At 39.3% G+C, this 22,577-nt stretch overlaps 1 protein-coding gene across 15 annotated transcripts in view; it reads right to left on the bottom strand.

The window, feature by feature from the left end:
• Positions 1–366: 366 nt before the first annotated feature.
• P2RY2 (purinergic receptor P2Y2) overlaps positions 367–22,577 on the bottom strand; it is a 60,237-nt gene continuing 38,026 nt past the window's right edge. For 12 of the 15 annotated variants that reach the window (XM_074216819.1, XM_074216820.1, XM_074216807.1 and 9 more), the window contains one exon: positions 367–11,100. In XM_074216819.1, coding sequence (XP_074072920.1) covers positions 10,023–11,096 — 1,074 coding nt within the window. In that variant the 5' untranslated portion in view covers positions 11,097–11,100 and the 3' untranslated portion in view covers positions 367–10,022. Of the gene's footprint in view, positions 11,101–11,932; positions 12,980–13,006; positions 16,912–19,511; positions 21,092–22,577 lie in introns of those variants that run through there. The other 3 variants (XM_074216817.1, XM_074216818.1, XM_074216816.1) reach the window with 3 other exon arrangements.

Here is a 22,577-nt window from a genome sequence, read left to right as displayed (position 1 = left end):
GGTACATTTTGATCTTGAAACATATTTTCCCATTCTTTGTTGCTTCCAAGTGAGAGGAATAGAAGTAGTGAATATAGTCTACAAGGAGGCAGATTTCAGCTCAATTGTAAAGAGCTGTTTCAAAGCAGTTTAGTGTTGAGTAGGCATCTCCTGACATGTTATCTGGTTGATCTTAGGCAACTCATTCAATTCAGTGCTCTAGGGCACCATTCTATTTTGACCGTGTACCCAGATAGAAAAAAAAAAAGAACCTATTTGTAAATTGTATGCTTTTACTACTGTACTATGTCACATTATGAAAGAAACAAATATCAAAAAAGAATATAAAGATAAAATAGTTTTTTAAAAATTTAAACAATTCTCATTTATTAATGTTACAAAAGTCATCTTGCTTTCATCAAAATAGTTTTTAAAGAGAACAGTGTAATTAAATATGCTTTATTATGTAAAAACTGCATGTCCTGGTGAATGGGAGACATATAATTATAGCAATTAATTATTCAGTTGACTTGAATTAGGTAGCTAACTAAGCATGTGGATTTTTTTAGCCACTTTATTGAACTATGCATGAGATTACAATCAATAATAGGAAGGAATGAGTGAATGAAAGATTTTATATTAATTATACTTATCCCTTTTAGGATAGAGATTGAATCTGTAAGTTTATTGATATAGGGAGTTCCAAGGCAAGGAAACTGTATTAATATAAGCCAGCATTTTCTCTACAGTTTATAGGATGAGCTACTCTATAATAGAGAGGTTTGATTTGCCAGTCACAGGGCCAATTAAAGGAAGGGCCTAAACCCAGGTCTCCCTGGCTCAAGGACCAACTCTCTGTTCTCTAAGCCACACTACTTTTCACAATTTTTACTACTTCTTTTATGATTTCTTGGGTGGAGTTATCTCATTCCACACTTTATTTGAAATTGTGTATTACTTTAGTTATTTCTTTCACATTACAGGGGTTAGGGGTAAAGCACCTAACAATCTAAAATATCTTTGAAAAACTTTTTGACCCTCCCTTTCATATCTGAGAAGAAGTCTGAATTTTTTTCTTATTGTAAAATTTAGGTTAAGTATTCAGTCATAAGCTATATGTAGGTCAATATTAAGTAAAAACACTAGCCTTTGTGTATCATCTGCTGACTTTTGCGTTCTTTTCACAAACTTTAGTATTTTACTTATTTTAACTTTAAAAAAGAAATTATATTTATGACATTAAAAAGATGAAATATGTAGATATTATACACATATTTTGTGCATTTCTGAGTTTCTAAACTATTTCTTTGTTGTCTGCTAGTCTTCAAGGATTGTCTATGGTTCATAAAAACTCAAAAATTCCCATTTGGGGAATGAGAAGTTCCTATTTCCCAATTTTTTATGTTGACCTTCAATATAAAACTATGATGGGTAAAGTTGCTATGTGGAAGCGATAACTATGCTACTTTTATATAATTATATTCTACCCAAACAGGATTAGTCTCCAAACTCTATTTGCTATCTCCTGTCTCTATATTTGCATGGTCTCACCCCAAACATGAAATGCACTCACTCCCTCTTCATTTCCCATCTACTCAAAGCCATTTTTTCCCCTTCAAGATTCAGCATAGGATCAGTCCCCTGGATCTTCCTCGATTTAGGTCCTCTCCCACTACATTTTTCTTGAGTTCTTTGTATCTCCACCTCCCACCCACCATACTCTGCCCTGTATTTTAGTTATTTGTGTACATGTCCTAACTTGCAAACACCATGAGAACAAAAAACTATCTCTTGTCAGTGCCTAATCAATAAGCATGTATTAAGAGCCTGCTATGCATCAGATGCTATGCTAGGTTCTGTAGATACTTATACAAAAGTGAAATGAATGGTTCCTGTTCTCAGAGACCTTACATTTTACTAGGGGTATGGATGGTAACATTCACAGATGTGTTTTGTGTTCAATCATTTTCAGTCATGACTGACTTTTCATGACCCCATTTGGGTTTTCATGGCAAAGACATTGTAGTGACTTTTCATTTCCTTCTCCAACTCATTTGACAGATGAGGAATCTGAGGCAAACAGGGTTAAATGAATTGTACAGGATCACACAGCTAGTGAGCATGCCCAGATTTGAACTGAGGTCTTTCTAGCTCCGGTCTAGCTCCAGCTCATTTTCCACTGTGCCATCTAGCTGGCAGTCACAGATCAGTAGGTATAGGTTATATATATATATATATATATATATATATATATATATATATATATATATGTATGTATATACACACCAAATACAGTTTAATAAATAATCTCTTGAAGAAGAGGACTCTTTGAGTCTCATGGGTTCAAGAGGTGGGAGTAAAGAGGGAGAAAATTATAGGCACAGAGATCAGGGAGACCATATATACACACACACATACATTAAAAAAAAACTTGCCTGGGTTCAAACAACCTAGATTTCCCCTTCCCCTTTAGCCCTGAACAAAGAGTAGAAAAATCACTGTCTGAAAACTGAGAATTGGCTGTGATCTTAAGAAATCCTCTTTCCCTCCTAGTCTCAGTTTCCTCTTCTTAAAGTGAGGGGGTTGGGCTAGGTGGTTTCTACTAAACCCTCTTAATTTGACATTGTATAAGCTAAAGTTCTTTTTAGCTCTACCATTGTGCTTTAAGATCCCTCCTAGCTCTCACATTCTGTTCTCTTTGGTCTAAAAAATCTTCAAGTTCTGACATTTTATATTCCAAGTTCTTTCTAATTGGAACATTCTGTGAATTTATGCCTCTAAGAGAACCTCCACCCTCCCTCCCCACTGTCTTCCCTCCTCTACCAGTAAACACACATGCCCTTTCCCAGAGGTTCTTGCCTTTGTGGACTACCCCTGGGGAGTGATTTTTGGGCACTTGGACTAAGGCTGACCTGAAGAGGCCAGTTATTCTGGGGACAGGTGGAGTTTCCATGCCTCCCCTCCCATCACACCCCAACAATGGGTCAAGAGTAGCAATTGTTTCCAATTAGAGTGGAAAGTCTATTGTGCCTAGAAATAGAGTACTGGGTGGGGATGAGGAATGACTTTCTTAAGGTCCAAAGGAACTGGGGGGCTGGAGAGAGGGATCCCAACATAGTCACCTGGCTTGGGGTTGTGATGTTTCCTGGCCTGGGTTGTAGAAAGGATGGGGGATTGGGCCCAGGTTTCCTGTTTGAACAGGAGGCACAGGGATTGAGAGGGAGTTAAAAATATCTGTCCCCAGGCAGCTTTTCCTGAGGGGCAAAAGTCTTGTGTTTGGACTGAACCCATTCAGAAAGCTCCTTTGAGGAGGAGGGGGTATTGTCCTCCTACTGATCAACTAAGAAGCTGAAGCTGGAAGAATCCAGAATGTCAAGAGCTGAAACCTTAGAACATGTAATTTGGGGACTGAGAGGCCTTAAAACATGAAATAATAGGTCAGAAGGGGCTTTAGAACACATAATATCAGAGTTAGAGACCTTAGAACATATAATGTCAGCGATGGAAGTGATTTTAGAGTATAGTTAGAAGGGACCTTGGAACATGAAATGACAATGTTGGAAAATATTTCAGCAAAGTATATATCAGAGAGAAAAATCTTAAAAGACAGACTCCTAGAAAAGGAAGGAACTTTAGAACACACTTTAGAATTAGAAGGAGTCTTAGAACACAGAATATTGGAGATAGAGACCTTAAAACAGAGCATGTCCAAATTGGAAGTGATTTTAGAACACAGAATGTCATAGTTGGGAAAGTACCTTAGAACAGAAAGTATTAAAATAGAGAAGGTCTTTAGAACATAGAATGTAAGAGAAGTAACCTTAGAACAGATTATTGAAGAAAGACCTTAGTACACAGACTCTTAGAGATGGGGAAAGGCTTTAAGCACACAGAATGAGCTGGAAGGACAGAAAACATGAAATGTCAGAATCATGGAATAGGGTCACTTAGCTCCACCAAGGATAAGGGACAGGTCTCAGATCTCATCTGTGGGAAGAGAGCTGGGCTATGCAAGACCTGGTCTACCAAGTGTAGGGGAAAACCTGGGCCACCAGGTGGAGCTGGAAATTCTGAAATGGAGCCTTCAGACAGGTCATCCTCTAGATTTCAGTTAGACAAAGGGAAAAACTCCTAGAAACTATCTCAAAGTGCAATGAGCTACCTTGAAAGATAAGCCATGTTTGCAAAGTGTTTTCCTCATAATAGACTTATTAGGTGGGGACGTGCTAATATTTCCATTTTGCAGATGAGAAAACTGAGGCTTCTAGAGGCCAAATGGCTTTCCCACTGTCATCCATAAGTGGAAGGTCTGGAATTCCACTCCAGAACTTTGGATTCCAATCCAGTACTATTTCAACAACTGGGACTTCTTTGCAGCAAAGCTGTGGGGTTCGTGCTGTGTCTTTGTGTTTCTTCTCTGCCATGAAGAGCTTTCCATTCAGGGGCTAGTGTTAAGAAGCCCAAAATCTATAAACCCACAGTCCAAAAGATCTTTGCTGGGATTAATCTGTTTAGGGAGACAAGAACAGGTTGAGTCCTTCTATACAGGATCTTCTGAGCCTTTCCCTCTTTGCATGATCAGGACAGATCTCAGGAAGCTCCTGAGATCTGACTTCTCTCTGCCCATAAAGACATATGGATCCCTTCCTCTAATGGTCTCCACCCTCCTCAGAAAGTTCCAACAGAATTATCCTCCCTGGGCCTGGATTTAGTAGTACTTAACTTCCACAAACGCCCATGTAGCCTTGTGAGTGGGAGGTAGAAGGAATGAACCAAGAGAATTCCCAAGTCACCATTCACCAATGTCATAATCATCCCTGCTGCTGGGGCTGTTACTTTTTAATTACTCTCTTCAAACCATAAAATCTCAGAATTCAAAGGGACCCTAGAGGCCGTATCTAGTCCAATTCCTATCTGCATAGGAGTTGCCTCCACCACATATTTGGCAAATGCAAGATATTTTTATTCTTCTGGTGGCTTCTGAGAATAAAGATCATTGTAGGAAAGGAACCATGTTTCTGCATCTGCCTTTAGAAACTTCCAGCAAGGAGGAAGTCTGCTACTTCCAGAAGCCTCCCATTCCACTTTGATGACTAATTATTAGTTTTTATCCTTATATCTAGCCTAAATCTCCATTTTTGCAAACCAGTTCCTCCTGACAGTCACACCCCCAATTTCTTCTTCTTCTTGTGCCTCCTGAGGCAAAGCAGAACAAACCCAATACTTCCCTCCCCACCCCATGTGGCATCCCTTTCCACGCTTGAAGACAGCTATAGGTCCCTCCACTTCCAAGGTTTCTTCAGGCTAAACACCTCCAGTCATTATTATTATTATTGTTGTTGTTATTCTATCATTTCAGTCAAGGCCAACTCTTTGCAATCCCATTTGGGGTTTTCTTAGCAAAAAATACTTGCTATTTCCTTCTCCAGCTCATTTTTATGGATGAAGAAAATGAGACAAACAGGATTAAATGACTTGCCCAGAGTCACATAGCTAATAAGTGTCCAAGGATTTCTCATCTTCCTGATTTCAGGCCCCACATTCTATCTAATGGGTCACTTAACGGTCCAACCAGTCTAGAACCCTTCATCATTTTTATTCACCCTCCTCTGGGTGCTCCATCCTACCTAGATTGTAGCAAAACTCAAACTAACAGTAATACTCTAGATGTGGTCTGGCTGGGGCAGAAGATAGAATTGTCACCATCCTCCTGGACACCATATACCACTCAATGTAGATGAAAACCTCATGAGTGCCTTATCACTCATTTGATTCATACTAAGTTTGCTGTCCATCAAGAAAAAAGATCTTTTTTCAGCCATATCTTTCCCATTTCTTATAGAAGTTGATTTTTGAACCAAAGTTTAAGACTTTACTTTTTTCCTCTCAAGCATTCTATCTTTCTAGGTTTGGCCCAATATCCTAGTCTTTTGATATTCTTTTGGATTTTGACACTGTTAAATTAATGCATCCCCTCTAAACAGAAACAACATCATAAACCCAGTTGCTCTGCTTGTCCATAACCTCCATCTCATATGTTTTTAGGGTTAACAGGCTCTGTCATTTGTGACAGGTCTGATTTCATAGACTGCCCAAGCCTTTATTTACTCAACTGTGTTATGGATTGAGTTGGATTTGGAGTCAGAAGACAGATTTGAACCCTGGCTCTTCCAGTTATATACTGACTTACATAAGTCACAGGTCACTTATAGTGTGACTTTGGGCAAGTCCCCTTTCTGGTCTTCAATTTCCTTCTATGTAAAATGAAGATTTTATTTCCATCACTAAGGAGCAGTTTTTTATTTTTATATCCCCAGAGTCTTGCATAGTGTCTGATGCTTAGTGGATGCTTTAAAAATTCTTGTTTCTAGATTGTTTACTTATCTTATAGGGTTATTGAAAGGACAGTACTCTGTAAACTACTATGGGGGGGAGGGAGAAGAAAAGGGGTCATTTTCATGAGTTCTACTCCAATGTCTTCTTCCAGCATAGCGATCCTAGATTTCAAGTTCAGTGTCTTCTAGGCTAAATTCTCCAATTGTTTACAAAGGAAGAAATTAAGACCCAAGGAGGTAAAGTGAAGGCTATTTGATGAAGCAGTAATCGGTCCTTGATATCGTATTCCATCTAGTTTCCAATTAATTTTTATCAAATGCTTTCAAGATCTTTTATTGAATGTAATTTTTTATTGCATTATAGTCTAAAAAAGATACATTTAATACTTCTGCTTTTTTTCATTTGTTTATGAGGTTATTATGCCCTAATACACAGTCAATTTTCATAAAGGTGCTGTGTATAGCTGAGAAAAAAGTATGTCTTTTTATTTCCATTCAGTTTTCTCCAGGGTCTCTCATATCTAAATTTTCTAAAATTCTATTTATCTCCTTTACATCTTTCTTATTTATTTTATGTTTATATTTATGTAGTTCCAAGAAAGGTAAATTGAGATCCCTCTTCAGTATAGTTTTTTTGTCTATTTTCTGCTGTAACTCATTTAACTTTTCCTTTAAGAGTTTGGATAGGTAGCTGTGTGACCTTAGGGAAGTAACTTAACCCCATTGTCTTGCAAAAAAAAAGCAAAAAAGAAAAAGAATTTGGATAGAGGCAGCTAGATGGATAGACCACTGGCTCTGAAGTCAAAAGGACCTGAATTCAAATTCAACCTCAAATATTTGATACTTCCTAGCTGTGTGACCTTGGACAAGTCACTTAATCCCACTTCCTTGCAAAAAAATGAGACAAGAATTTGGATGCCATGCCACTTCCTACAGATATGTTTTGTTATTGATATTCCTTGACTCTGGTACCTTTTTTGCAAAATGTAATTTTCCTGTTTATCTGTTTGGATTAGGTCTGTTTTTGTTTTTACTTTTTCTGAGATTATGATTGCTAACTCTGCCTATTTTTTTATTTCAGTTGAAGTTGTTCCAGCCCTTATTTTAACTGTGTCCTTCTGTTTCAAGTATTTTTTGTAAACAACATATTGTTGGATTCTGGTTTCTTATCCATTTATTCTCTGTTTCTGTTTCATGGATGAGTTCCTCCCCATTCATTCTACCAGCTTAGGCAGGGCCTACGGGACCAGATCATTAGCCTGTAAAGATGTGAGAGACGGCATGGTTTGTCTGAGGTCATGCCTAGATAAATGTGATAGCTTCCACAGGATGGCTTCTACTGGCCACAGAACTCATGATGACATCTATCAAGATGAGAAAGGATTTTGATCTGCAAAGATGAAAGAAATACTCATGTGGCTGAGACCTTGGGTCTTTGAAGGATGGAAGTGATACTCCCCTACATATGTGATAGACTTTGAGTCACTGATCCCCAGAATGTCAACCCAGGAATCCTGGGAAGATGCCCAAATTAAATCTCTTGGAGGGATACGGCAGCATTGTTTTTAGGAGGAAAAGGGAAAGTTGGAGAAGCAGCTGGGAGAGAGGGCAGGAGATTGGGAATGCCAAACCTTTATTGGGGAACTGCTCAGGTGTCCTCAAACAAATAGACATATCAATAACTACAAAGTCATTCATTCTTTATAAAGTATGAAATGGTCCCTAGGAACAAATACAAACCCATCATCCTTCTCAGGCCCTTAAAGCCTGTGCCCCTCCCCACATACTTCAGAGGGCTGCTGGGCTTTCCAGTTGGGAACAGGACAGCAAGTATTGCCTCGGTGGGAAACCCTTGAACACCAAGGATCTCTCAAACATGTCTGAGTTTTTCATGAGACTGGTGACAGGGGAGGTGAGGCAGCAGTAGGAAGGGGGAATTTTAAATTATGAGACAAGGGCCATGAGCTTAAGGGACATGGGGGGAAGGATGTGTGTCTAGAGGAGAAGAGTATGTCTAGAATTGCTTTAAATAACTTGGACTGAGAGTCAGAAGTTTTTCCCTTAATCCTAGTTTTGTCACACCCTTATAGGACCTTGAGAAACGTGCTTTTCTTATCTGAGCTTCAGTTTTCCCCATCGGTGAAATAAAAGGGTTGAACTGATGACCTCTGGGTCCCTCCCAGATTCAGGATTGTGTTCTAAAGTCCCTAATAGCTTGGGTGCTATATGCAGCAATACTCTTATTTCAAGATTCACCTCCATGATACTTTCCTTGACCTGTCTAATCCACCTCTGCTGCCCACCCACTCCACTCCACCCAACACTCTTTCTCTCTGCAAGTGTTCCTAGAACATAATGTCTGGAAAGTTTCTTTGCTTTTCTTTTTTGTATCAATAGCACTAAGCCCAAGACCCTGAACATAGTCATACACTTAGAATTTTTTTGTATTTGATTTTTTAATTCTAAAATCCTTTCTAGTTCTAATATTTTATATTTGAAGGAACCTTTCACCTCTGACATTCTATGTTCTTTGTTTTAGGGTCCCTTCTATCTCTGACATTTTCTATTTTCTTCTAAGTTTTTTTGTTCTCCACCCATAAAATGGGACCAGTCTTCCTATTGAAAATTTTCTCCTTCAACCAGATGCTTCAGATCAAGTCAGTCCAAGAGCCCTGTGTTCCTGTTCACAGGAAGGGAGAGAAAATGTTAGCTTTTGACTCTAAGTTTTATCTCTGGTTTGTCCCTTGTACCTGAATTTTAAAAGGATAAAAAACATCAACTTAGCATCCATGAGGATGAAAATCAGGAAGAGGGAGGTAAGGAAGCATGAAAACAGAACTGATAGAAATCTGAAAGACCTTTGAGTCCAACACCTTCATAGATTCATTGAAACTGACTTCCAGAAGGATCCTGAAAGGTCAACTTGTGCCTATTGTCCCGGGACAAGAATTCCTTCTACTTCACCTCAGACAAGTGTTCATTCCACTTTTCTCTAAAAACTTTCAATGAGAGGAAATGTACTCCATCCTCAGGCAGTACATTCTATTTTGGAAAGCTCTAGTCATAAACAATTATTATTATTATTATGCTTTTTTTTGGAATCCAAATTTATCTTTACATGTCTCCTTGTCCCACCATGCTCCAAGTTCTACCTCCTGAGGCTCAAAAGACTGCAACTAATCCTTTTTTTCCCCATGACAACTTTTCAGATTTTTGAAGGTAATGAGTATTTCTTCCTCCCACCCCAAATCTTCCCTTAGTTAAACATCTAGTCACATAATGCTTTAAATATAGAAGGACTTCTTCTCATCTTTCACCAGTCTTAAATATTTAACAGGTTACTTTGTACTCAGAGCAAACTGAGGCTGAGAAAATATGGAATAGTCTGTCCCAGATCATCCATCCAGGCAGGGGAACAATCTCCCAGTCTGCAACCTCTCTACTTTCTGACACCAGCTCTGGATATCCAATCAGCCATGGTCATGGGTCTGTCCAGGAGTCATGCAGGTGCTGGTGTCAAATGTCCACCTCCTTCTTGTCTTCCTGTGGTTGGACTCCAAAGACAAAACTCTGTTCTGTCTAGTGGACACTTCCACATCTTTGTGCCTTAACAGCCCATAGCCCCTCTCTTGGCTGGTCCCCATTCTCACCCAAATGGAGTACAGGGGACATGCAGGGCTTAGGACTAAGATGCATGAGTCACTGGTTCTAAAGCTGAGCATCTTTGTTGTCTTCACTGCTGCATGGGCTACTTCTAGTCTGCCCACTTTCCAGAGTACTGGGATTTTGAAGTACCATCTTGTTGCTAGCTACTGGTGGTGGCAGAACATGGCGGGCAAACCTGACAAACCGCTGGCCAGCCAGGAAGTAGAGTACAGGGTCCAGGAAGCTGTTGGCACTGGTGAGTGGGCGAGTGACCTTATAGGCAATGTTGATAGCATTGAGGGAGTAACAACCTACATCCAGAGATCGAAAGGCATAGTAGAGTGTACGGGTGATATGGAAGGGGAGGAAGCATAGAGAAAAGACAACCAAGACCAGAATAATCATCCTCAGTGACTTGCGCTTAGACCTTGAGAGACGGGCCTGTCCTGTTGTGGGTCTCAGAAGCTGTCGTACCATTAGTGTATAGCACACTAGTATAATGAGGAAGGGCCCAACAAAGAGCAACACAAGGATGGTTGAGCTGTATGCAATGAAGTCATTGAACAAGTCACGGGATGATGTATCATGGCAAGTGATCTTCCCAGCCCGATTGCTAGTGGTGACAAAATATAACACAGGTGACTGACAACCAATCACTACGATCCACACAATGGCAGCCGCTCGTCGAGCATAGCGCACACTGCCCCAATGCAGTGACTGTAGAGGGTAGCAGATGCCCAGGAAGCGGTGGATGCTTATACACAGCAAGAAGAGGATGCTCCCATAGAGGTTGGTATAGAAGAGGAAACGGACCAGTTTGCAGAGGGTTGTGCTAAAGGGCCAGTTGTCACCATGGGAATAGTAGTAGATGAGGAGGGGCAAGGAGACCACATAGAGTGTGTCAGATATAGCAAGGTTGAACATAAACGTGGTGGTGGAGTTCCATGTTTTAATCCGGAAGAGGAAAACATAGAGGGCCAGAGCATTGAGACATAGGCCTAGAACACAAACCACACCATAGGACACAGGTAGCAGCACATACTTAAAGTCTTCATCAAACTTGCACTTGTAGTCCAGTTCATTCACACCCAGAGAGCTGTTAGCACTTTGGTTCCAGGGGGTGGTTGCACTCTCCATGGCTCTGAAATGATAGGTAAGAGACTATTAAGAATCATCCCTACCATAGGACCATTCTGGGAAATTCAACTCAAATCTTTCTTCCCCATGACCTGACATTCAAAAATTAATTACTGATTATTCAACTATTCAATTATTGGACCCAATAGGTTATTGACTAGAAGAGCATTGAAAGATAGATTTAGAACCTCAGAAATTTTCAAATAAAATCCTTTAATTTTACAGTTAAGGAAAGTAAGGGCTAGGGAGATTAAGTAACTTAGTTACTTAAGTTAATTAACTAAGTTAATTAAGTAACTTAAGTTACATAGGTAGTGACAGAGCCAGGATCTTAAAGTCCTTTTCTACAATGCTGGGTTTTAAATTCTGAGTTCAAATATCAGAATGAACCTACCAGGGTGTTAAGAGCATAGGATTTAGGCTAGATTATGCTAATAACTTGGTTCAAACCCCAACTCAGCTGCTTAGCGGCTATGTACACCTGGGCAAGTTAGTCAATCCTTCAGAGCCTCAGTGGCCTTTGTAAAATGTGGGTGTTAGACTTTAAGGTCCCTCCCATCTTCATCATCATCCTTTTATCTTTAAGACCTTCTCTTCCAACTCTATCGACTTTCAATGAATCTATTTCTGTGGCTGACTAGCTATAGAGTTGTGAGCAAGTCACTTCACCACTGGGTGAATTTTTCTGATATGTAAAATAGGTTACTTAAGATCTGCCTTGCAATTCTGTCTGGTTCACTACTCTCCTACTCTCTTACCTCTCACATTGAATCAGTTACCAAGTCTGCTAATTTGCACTGCTATATCATATCTAGAACCCTTACTTTCCTTCTTACCATCAGCTGGGTGGTACAGTTGATAGAGTGCTGGGCCTGGAATCAGGAAGATTTGAGTTCTGATTGAACCAAAGAAACTATGTGATGCTGTGGTCATCTTTGAAAATGAAGGACAGGGGCAGCTAGGTGGTGTAGTGGATAAAGCACCGGCCCTGGAGTCAGGAGTACCTGGGTTCAAATCTGGTCTCAGACACTTAATAATTACCTAGCTGTGTGGCCTTGGGCAAGCCACTTAACCCTGTTTGCCTTGCAAAAACCTAAAAAAAAAAAATGGACAAACATTATGATTCTCAAAACATTCCTGTTAGGCAACTACTATTTTTGCTCATTGAGGTTAGATTGACTTGCCCAAGATCACACAACTAGAAAATATCTGAGGACTTAAACTCAGTCCTTCCTGACTCCAAATCAAGCATTCAGTCATTCCCATTTTCTCCTCCTATCTCCCAGTCTTTCATAATAAGGACCCATCTTTTTGTTAAAATCAAATCTTCTACCTGTTTCCTTGCTTTCTCCAGCAGCTTGCCTCTCAACCATTATTTCTTGAGCTCACTAATATCCAATCTCTCCCTACCTATGGGTTTCTTTCCTGCTGTCTTCAAATGTGACCAAGTCTTCCATCCTTAAAAAAAAACCAACTCAGAGTATTGCAGCTAGGTGAGACAGTCAGGAGGCCTGGAGTTCAAATTTGACTTTAGACAGTTGATACTTAACTAGCTGTGTGACTCTGGGCAATTCCCTGGGTCCCAACTACCTCACATTTACTAGATCCTACCATTCTCCTCAAACTATCATCCTTTATCCTTGGACTTTTACCAGCAAACTTCCAGAAAAAGTTGTCTTCACTCATTGTCCTCACTCCTTCTCCTCCTACTCATTCCTTCAACCTGGCTTCTGATCTCATCACTCCACCGAAACTGCTCGTTCCAAAGTTACTAATGCTATCTTGTTTCTTCTTACTTCTCTGCTACATTTGACACTGTTGTTGTTACTGAGGATTGTAGCAAAACATGCAGTACATACTTATTCAAACTTTCTTTTTTGTGGGATGGGCTAGAGTTAAAACAGACCAACCTTCAGTTTGCTTAAGATCTTAGAGGCACTGTGATTTGATACAAAGTGTACTGGGTTTGCAGTCCATTAATCTGGGTTTACATTCTGCTCTGTTGACCTGTGAGAATCTAAGGAAGCCATAGCTGGGGCAGCTGGGTGGCACAGTGGATTGAGCACTGGTCCTAGAATAAGGAGGATCTGGGTTCAAATTTGACCTCAGACACTTAATAATTACCTAGCTGCATGACCTTGGGCAAGTCACTTAACCCCATTGCCTTGCAAAAAAAAAATTTAAGTCAACAAGGGGGGCAGCTAGGTGGAATAAGGCAATAGAGCACTAATCCTGAAATCAGGAGGACCTGAGTTCAAATCCAGCCTCAGACACATAATTACTTAGCTGTGTGGCCTTGGACAAGTCACTTAAGCCCATTGCCTTAAATTAAAAAAAAACCCAAAAGTTTAATTTAAAAAAGTCAACAAGGAAGACACAACCTCTCAGAGTTTGATTTTCCTCATCAGTAAAATGAGAATATTAAGACTAGATGATCTTGAAGATCCCTTTCATCCCTAAAACTATGAATCCAATATCTTTTCCAACTTCTGCCAGCACAATCAACCCCAAAACTAGGACCTTTAAAGCCTGGGATTACTTGATAAATGTGGTGATTTGATTCTCTGAACTCTCAAGTAATTAGGAGACCTAATTACTCATTTATCCCCTGGCTATGTTACTTCAAGAAAGCCACTTTCTCATATTGGGTAAAGCTCAGTTTTCCCATCTGTAAAATTGTGGGATATCACCTCTACCACCCCACCTTTTAAAGATTTAATGTTGAATTTGGAATCCAGGAGATCTAGATTTAAAATCTATTTCTACTACTTACTGGGTGATCTTGGGTAAGTCAGTTTCTTCCCCTATTTAACAAGGGGATCCAAGTCCCATGATTCTGTTTACTCTCATATAAGAGCCCTGTGTTCAAAACTGAAAAGAATGAAGAACACTAGGGAATAATGTCCAGCGATACCTTCTCTTTTATATATAGTATTTGGTTATCTAAAAAGAGATGATCAGATATATTATCTTGTCTCAATAAATTGCCATGTCTTCAGGAAGTTTGGGAGCAGAGGAAGTAGACATTTTCCTGGTATGAGCAGAATCTCACTGGGAGGCAGGTTTCAGGTCAATATAAAAGGAGAGGATAAAAGTCAGAAGATCTATGCTCTAGCACTGATTCTGCATTCCATTTCTTGCCTCCCTCTAGGACTACTGTAAACAAAGAAGGAGAGTGATGTAGGGTACTGTACATACATTTGAATCTCTAATAAATGTCCTCTGATGCCTCACCCTGAATTTTCAGAAGAGATCACAAGTTCTGGCAAATTGGAAAAGGAGGCTCTTTAGAAGCTAGAAAATAGAGTCAAATTTAACAGGATAGAACATTTAAATATAAATGTAAAATTTTATACTCTAAAAAATCAATTTCCTAAGTATAAGATGGGAGAGATATGTTTGGGCAATAGTTTATAGGGGGGATAAGAGGTGGGAAAAATTGGGGCATCTTAGTGGACTGCAAGTTCTATGAGCCAACTATTTGAAATGTTGTACCATTGGGGCCCACAGTACAGATCCAGGGGAAATAGGTAGAAGTCATAGAGGCATATTTAGACTTGATAACAGGAAAAGCTTCCTAAATTTGAGTGCTAATCCAAAGTGAAAAGAGCTTCCTCTAGAGATGTTGGCTTCCCCTAAGTGAATGCCCTGAAACAAAACTAGAGGGTCATTTGTCAGGCGTATTTTGGAGTCAATTCTCATACAAGAATGGGTTGCACTAAATGATCTCTGAGGTTCCTTCAAACTCTGAAAATAAGAATCCACATTAGCTATTCAATCCCAATAATCTGAAATCCTTGAAGATGAAACTTTGTTATAAGAAAAGAAAAATCTTTCTAACAAAGTCATCCAACAATGGATGGACTACCTTGAAAGGTGGTGAATTCACTATCTCTGGATTTTGTTAGGCAAAGGTTGGAAGATCACTTGGCAGGTACAATGTAGACAAGATTTAGTCTTCAAGGTAACTAGTAATCTCTTAATTGCTAAAACTCTTTTCTCAGTCCTCAACCTTTTTGAAACATCTGACACTCTTCCCACCTTCTCCTTGGGATATTCATTCCCTTCACTTCTCTCCAGGCTCTCCTCCTATCTGTCTGGCCACTCCTCCTTAGCCTCCCTTTCATCATTCATATTTCTCCCCCTATATGTGGGTGTGCCTTAAGGTTCTATCCTGAGATTTCTTCTCTCTACTTTCTCAAAAATCTCATTAGCTCCCACATTAGTTATCATCTCAATTCAGGTAACCCCTAGTCAGCACTAACCTCTCTTCCCCGGGGCTTAATCACAAGCTGCTTGTTTAGTTCCACCTGGATGCCCCATTCTTCAACTAAGAATGTCCAAATAGGATCTTTCCCTAAATCCACATTTCTTCCCAGTCTTCCTAATATCAATTGAGAGTACCACCATCTTTCTAGTTATTCATAGTTTCACATTAGAATTATCACTCAATTATTCCCCCCCATCTCCTCTATTCAATCAGTTAACAAATCTTATCAAAACCTCTCCCATCTATACCCTTCTCTCTACTCATACTATCACTATTCTTTCTTTTTCAGACCCACATAATTTCTCTCTTGGACATTTCTCACTTTAATTTATCATTAGCCTTATAAATGGTTATCCTTCCACTAGTCTCACCCATCTCCAATCCTTTCACATAGTTGCCAAAAGTGATACGTTACTCTTTTGATCAAAAACTTCTAGGGTTCCCTAATGCTCTATTCAAAGATAAAATTCAAATTCCTATGTTACACCTATTAAGTCCTACATATGACTTGAATTTATCTATCCTGACTGATTACAATCTAGATATTGCTGGATATTTTCCCACCCATGCTCTACATTTCAGCCTAAATGACCCACCTACTGCTCACTAATATTTGTTCTTCATTCTTGAAGACAACATCAGGGAGGTGATGCCATGACAAGCATATGAATTGGATTTGAATGAGGGGGTATTGTGCTAAGTCAACAGCCTCACTTTCTCCTCTAGAGCCATCTGGGTCCAGTGGCCAGATATAAATCAGGATGACTGATGATGGCTCTGGATGTGAGACAATCAGGGTTAAATGACTTGCCCAGGGTCACACAGTTAGAGTCAAGTATCTGAGACTAAATTCGAATGCCTGCCCTCCAGTCTCCAAGACCAGTGCTCTATCCCTGCACCACCTAGCTGCCATTCAGTCTATCATCTTGTATCTTTGCCCTTCCCTATCTCCTCCACCCATCCAACCTGGAATGCTCTTCCTCCTCATCTCCAACTCTTGGAATCCCTGATTCTATTCAGGGAATAAGCATTTATATAAAAATTAGGAAGTAATCACTGTTATTATTCCCTTTTCACTGTTGAAGAAACTAAGTAAAATGACTTATCCAAAGTCATACAGATAGTAAGGGACTGAAATGAAATATGAACTCAGACCTTCTTGTCTCCTGGCCCAGCTCTGTATCTGCTGTTTCACCTAACTGCCTCTCCATTCACACAGCTAAGACCTCCCCTGGGGACCTTTTCTGTGCCTGTCCAGTTATTATTGGTGCCTCTGCCAAAATTTTGTTTATTTCTATTTACTGTGCATATTATTTTGTATTTACTTAGTTGTGTACATGTTTGATCCCCCCCATAGAAAGTAGGTTACTTAAGGACAAGAACCATTTCGTTGTTCTCTATTTCAGCACTTAGTCTAGTCTAATATATGATAGCTATTAGTTGCTTAATAAATGTTTAGTGAATTAAACTATCTGAATTCATATTTGCCTAGCAGATAGGGCAGCCCAGGTCTTGGTAGGCTGCCAAGTATCTAGATGTCTTTGACCAGGATAGAAAAGAACCTCAAGTCCCTTCCCTCCCCCACAACCCCCCACCAATTGAAGAACTGGTTAGAGGAATTGTAGAATTTTAGCTTGAAGAAGAAGAAATTCACACAGGGAGGGAGTATCCTCTCATTTTTAAGATGCTGGAGTAGGGGTTCCTAACCTGGTGTCCACAAACTTGTTTTCAAAAAATATTTTATGGAGTTTTTTAATATAATTGTTTTCTTCTGTTATTCTATTTATTTTATTTTATACACTTCAAGATGTGATTTGGAGAAAAGTTCCACCTATTGACTTTACCAATCTGTCTAAAGGGTCCATGACACATAAAGGGTCAAGAACTCTTGAGACAGATAGTCTGTGGTCAACAAGGTCATAGCCCTAGGCCTTGACCTAGCTTTGGTTCCATGACTAACTTACTGTGTGGCCCTAAAGAAGTTACTTTACTCTCTCTTTCTCTCTGGGTCTCAACTTTTATGGTAGTGAGCTAGAAGGGAATAAATATTTCTATATAGCATCTTATATGCCCTAGGCACTGTGCTGAATGCTTTTTATAAATATCTTCTTCATTTGATACTTGCAACAACCCCTGTGGGATTAGATACTATGCCCAATTTTACAATTGTGGAAACTGAGGCAAAGGGAGGTAAAATAACTTGCCCAGAGACACACATTTATTTAGTATTTGGGGGTTGGGTTTGAGCTAAGTCTTCCTGATTCTAGACTAGCACTTTATGCAGCTATCTCTGGAATTTTAAGTTTACTCATAAAGTAACCTCATAATACTTAAGAGAAAAAAAACTAAGGTCCACAGAAAAGAAAAGTCACATGATTAGTAAATAATACAGTCAAATTTGAATCCATATCTTTTGAGTGTAAATACATGGACCTTTCACTGTTTTCCTTCTCTCTATAAAAAGAGGAGGTTGAACCAGATGAGAAATTCTTTAACATTCTTAGTACCATGGACCCTTTGGCAGTCTGGGGAAGCCTAGGGACTACTCACAATCATGTGTTCAAATGAACAACAACAAAAAAATACAAGGAAAACCAGGAAATTGATGTAGATAATAAAATTTTTTTCCCATCCAAGTTCACAAAAAGTACTGGAATCTATCCATGAACTCTTGGAAGCCCCTGGACCTCACAATAAGAATTCCTGGACTGGATAACCTCCAAGACCCTATTTAGTGTGGCTGTTCTGTTTTAAGTTTGTTGTTGTTGTCTAATCTCTTACCCCATTTGGGGTTTTCTTGGCAAAGATATAGAAGTGGTTTGCCATTTCTTTCTCTAGCTCATTTTGCAGATGAGAAGACTGAGTTAAGTGACTTGCCCAGGATAACACATCTAGTAAGGGTCCAAGGCTAGATTTGAACTCATATCTTCCCAACTCCAGACTAGAGCTCTATCCATTGTACCATCTAAATTCAAGTCGTTAAGGGTTAAATTCAATATTCTATCTACCTCCTTGGGCCACTACTTGAGCCAGTTTACTCTGTGGTAACAAGGACAAGATCATGAGTTGACTCCCTGGCTGCCCTACTGAATTTGTCCAGTCCCTCTTTTGTCAGCAAAAATGTAATCCAGAGACATGCATATTCCATTACCAAAGAGGTTTCTTTTTGAAAATCCCATGACCAAGTTGTAAGGTGGGGAATGTGGAGATGGACAGTTGAGTGGGTAAAAGCATCCCTGTTGTCTCTGATGGTAGAACAAGATATGATGAACAGATGGTAGGAAAGAGGAACAAGAAAGGTACTTCCCACACAGAGACAGAAGAGGCCAATATTCATCTATTCCAAACCTACCAATTATAGTCATTCATTCATTGAGTCAACACACATTTTCTATTGGGTGAAGACCATTGGGAGTTAGGGGAATGGAGACATAGAAATGGACCAGATCTGTTCCCATCAGGCAAGAAGAATCTTCCTTCTTATGTCCATCCACTTCAAAAGACTCAAGAATCATTGTCCCTTAAAGATGACCTAATTTAGGTTATCTCTCACACAACAGAAAAAAGTCCCAAAGAGAGGAAGGGACTTATACAAGGTCACACAGCAAATTATATTGGTGCTAAGAATGAAGGCCAGGTCTCCTGACTCCCAGCTCTACTCTGCCATCCTTATAGTACTTTTGGTAAATCACTTAACCTCTTTAGATTTCAGTCTTTCCATCTATCAAGTGGTTAAATAATCCCTACCTCAGAACTCTATTTTAAGGATCAGATGAATTAGATTAGTTGGGGAATCTATTTTCAAACAATAGAAACTACATAGATTTCGGGGCTATTTCTAAATAGACAATAAATGCTGACAGACCCAAGTTCTATTGGTTCAGATGCAACCCCAGCTTGACTAAGCTAGAGGATTTGTGCAAAATCTTTAGGGATGGACAATCCACCATCTCTCATTACACTTGGGGGAACCTTTCATTAATACTTGGAGCCAAACTTGTCTTCTCTACTGCTTCTACCTATTGCTTTTGGTTCTGGAGTCAAGTAGACTAAATCTAATCCATCCCTGTGACAGCCTTTCATATATTTAAACACAGCTCTTCTGCCCTTCCCTCATCTCCATTTTTCTTCTCCAGGATAAATACCTTCTGTTCCTTCAACTGCTCCTCAAAGGCAGGATAGAAGGTTGCACTTGGATTCCTGAATTCAAATCCTGCTACAGATACATATTGTCTCTGTGACCTTGGACAGGTCTCTGAGACTCAGTTTCCTCATCTGTAAAATGGGGATAATAATAGTACCTCCATCAGAGTCATCATTCAGCTCCAATGAGATAACATTTAAAACTCTTTGCAAATCTTCAAGTGTTATATAAGTGCTAGTTATTATCATCATCATCATCATCATCATTATTATTATTATTATATGCAGTTTAAAAACTCTTACCAAGATGGTCAACCTCCTTTGAAAGTTATTCATATTATCATTGTCCTTCCTGAAATGTGGCATTCAGACCTGAACACACCAAGACCTCAAGTTGCTCATCTTAAAAATTTATGAGTTAGAATTAATGATTCTGAGGTCCCTTCCAGTTCTAAACTTTTGAAATAAAAATATGAACCAGAGCCAGGGCAAAGCACTTTGGAACTATATTCTTCCTCATTCTGGATGCTGCATAGGAATTTTTTTTTTCGCTATTGATTCCTACCAAACATGAAGTTATTTATTATTAGGCAGAGGGATTAGACTTTGTTTGGCCCCTTGAGGTTAGAACAATGAGAAGCAGGGAGAAACTGCAAAAAGTAGATTTCTCATCAATTCAAGGAAAAATTTCCTAATTATTGCCTCTGTATAAAAGATAATGAGTTCTACATCTGCATCTACCTTGGAGATATCCAAGGACAGTTGTCAATAATCATTTTCATCAGATTGTTCAGGTCCAAGGTGTCTCAGACATAAACTGAGCATCCTTTTCAGCCCTGAAGTCCATTGAACTTAAGAGTCAGAAGACCTGCCATTAAATCTTTTAGTTCCTCAGTTTCCTTTTCAGAAAAATATTAAGCCTAGATTTCTATAAGCTGCTTTTGTCTCCTTTACTCTGTGACTTACAGTTAGGATTGAACACTGGGCCTAGAATCAGAAAGATATGAATTCAAAATCAGGATCAGATACTTAGTAGCTGTGTGACTGGACAAGTCACTTAACCTCTGTCTGATTCAGTTCCCTAAACTGTAGAATGGGAATATATAATAATAATAATAATAATAATAATAATATAACTATTATATAATATTATCACCTACTTCCCAGGGGTGTGTGTGTGTCCAATAAAGGTATTTATAAAGCAATTAGCATGTTGTCTAGTACATAGAAGGGACTTAATCAAGACTTATTTCTCTCTCTCCCTTCCTCTCTTTATCCTTTCCTTCCTTCCTTTCTTCCTTCCTTCCTTCCTGCCCTGATATACATACTCACATAAATGACTCTTCTAATGAGTTCCTCAGCCCCACTGTAGTTGGGTTCTAGTGTTGGATAATATTAAGACACCCAAGCCTGAGAATCAGATTTTGCTCATTCCCAGAAAACCCCTTCTTGCCTTTCTCTTGCTCTCATCATCCTGTGGGACTGAATCTGGAAACCTGGATTTGTATCTTAGCTTTTTTTTTTTAGGTTTTTTGCAAGGCAAATGGGGTTAAGTGGCTTGCCCAAGGCCACACAGCTAGGTAAGTGTCTGAGGCTAGGTTTGAACTCAGGTCCTCCTGACTCCAGGGCCAGTGCTCTATCCACTGCGCCACCTAGATGCCCCTCCTATTTAATCTTATACCCTTCTTGACAACCATAGTGTTTTGTATATATCATATACTTTGCATTTAACAGGCACTTTAAAATGTCTGTCATACGAATGAACAAATAAGCAAGGAGAATAGCTAATCTCTGGATCCTAGGAGTCCGGTAGGTCAGTTCTGGGAAGATCTAGGGGTCCCTGGCTGGGCCTCAGTGATTAGGATATACAAACCCTAAGGAAGATCAAAACATTTGGAGATTGGCCAAAGGAGGAATGGAGGTCCCCTGAGAAGCCGATTGAGATCAAGAAGGATAGGACTCTTCTAGGACTATCTCATCCATAAGTATTGAAGATGTGCTATCTTAAGTAGTGAACCAACTTCCTCAACACTATGAGACTGGAGGACACAGTCCTCACCTAGCATCAGCTACACTGCCAGGACTAGAATCTTATTAGTCAATGAACTTTTATTAAGCACTTAGTAAGGGCCAGGCATTGTGGTGTACAAAGAGTACAAAGAAAGTCAAAAGAGAGTCCCTGATTTCAAGAAACTCACAATCTAATAGGGCAAAGGGGGAATAGCAAACAAACATTTTTGTTCATACAAGATAGACTAGACTGGAGATAATTTATAGTGGGAAGGTACTAGTTTCAAAGGGGACCAGGAAAGTCTTCTTGCAAAAGAGGGGATTTTTAGCTCAGATTCAAAGGAAGCCAAGGAAACTAGAAGGAGGAGATAAAGAGAATGATTATCTCAGGCATGAGGACAGACAGAAAAAATGACCCAAACTAGAAGATAGTGTTATATGTGAAAGGAAGGAAAAGGAGGGCAGTGTCACCAAATCATAGAATATGTGGAAGAGGGAAAGATAGAAGAGAATAGGTAAATTGATAAGGGCCCATGTTATGAAGGATCTTAATAGCCCAAAAGGATTTTCTATTGGATCCTGGAAGTAATTATGAGTTATTAGACTTAATGGAATAGAAAAACCAAGATTTCCTAATCCTAGTCCAGAGATTTTCATTTACTCTATGAGGAAGGGATACCTGATTACTTCAACTCAAGCTAAGTTTCCTAAAACAAGACTTTTTTTTTAAACCAAGAAGCATCAATGGCTCCCCATGGCCATAGGAAGAAACCTCACCTCATCCAGGAAGGCTTCCCAGATTACTACAAACCACATCTATCAAAGGATCAAAGGACTTAAAGGTTTGGAGGGACTTTGGAGATGACCTAATCCAACAGTTCTCAGCTTTCTTAGATTCAAAACCCTTTAATTCTCTTAGAATGTACTGGGGCTCCCAAAGAGCTCTTATTTATGTAGGTTAAATCAAATTGATCAAATATCAAATCAATTGATATTTGTCATTAGAAATGAAAACTGATCATTAAAATATTTATTCATTTTAAGATGACAATAATAAA

Source organism: Macrotis lagotis, chromosome 1 (assembly GCF_037893015.1).
Source record: "Macrotis lagotis isolate mMagLag1 chromosome 1, bilby.v1.9.chrom.fasta, whole genome shotgun sequence".
In the NCBI taxonomy this organism is placed as follows: Eukaryota; Metazoa; Chordata; class Mammalia; order Peramelemorphia; family Peramelidae; genus Macrotis; species Macrotis lagotis.
Note: the sequence above shows the minus strand (reverse complement) of the source record. Positions and strands in the feature narration are given on the sequence as shown.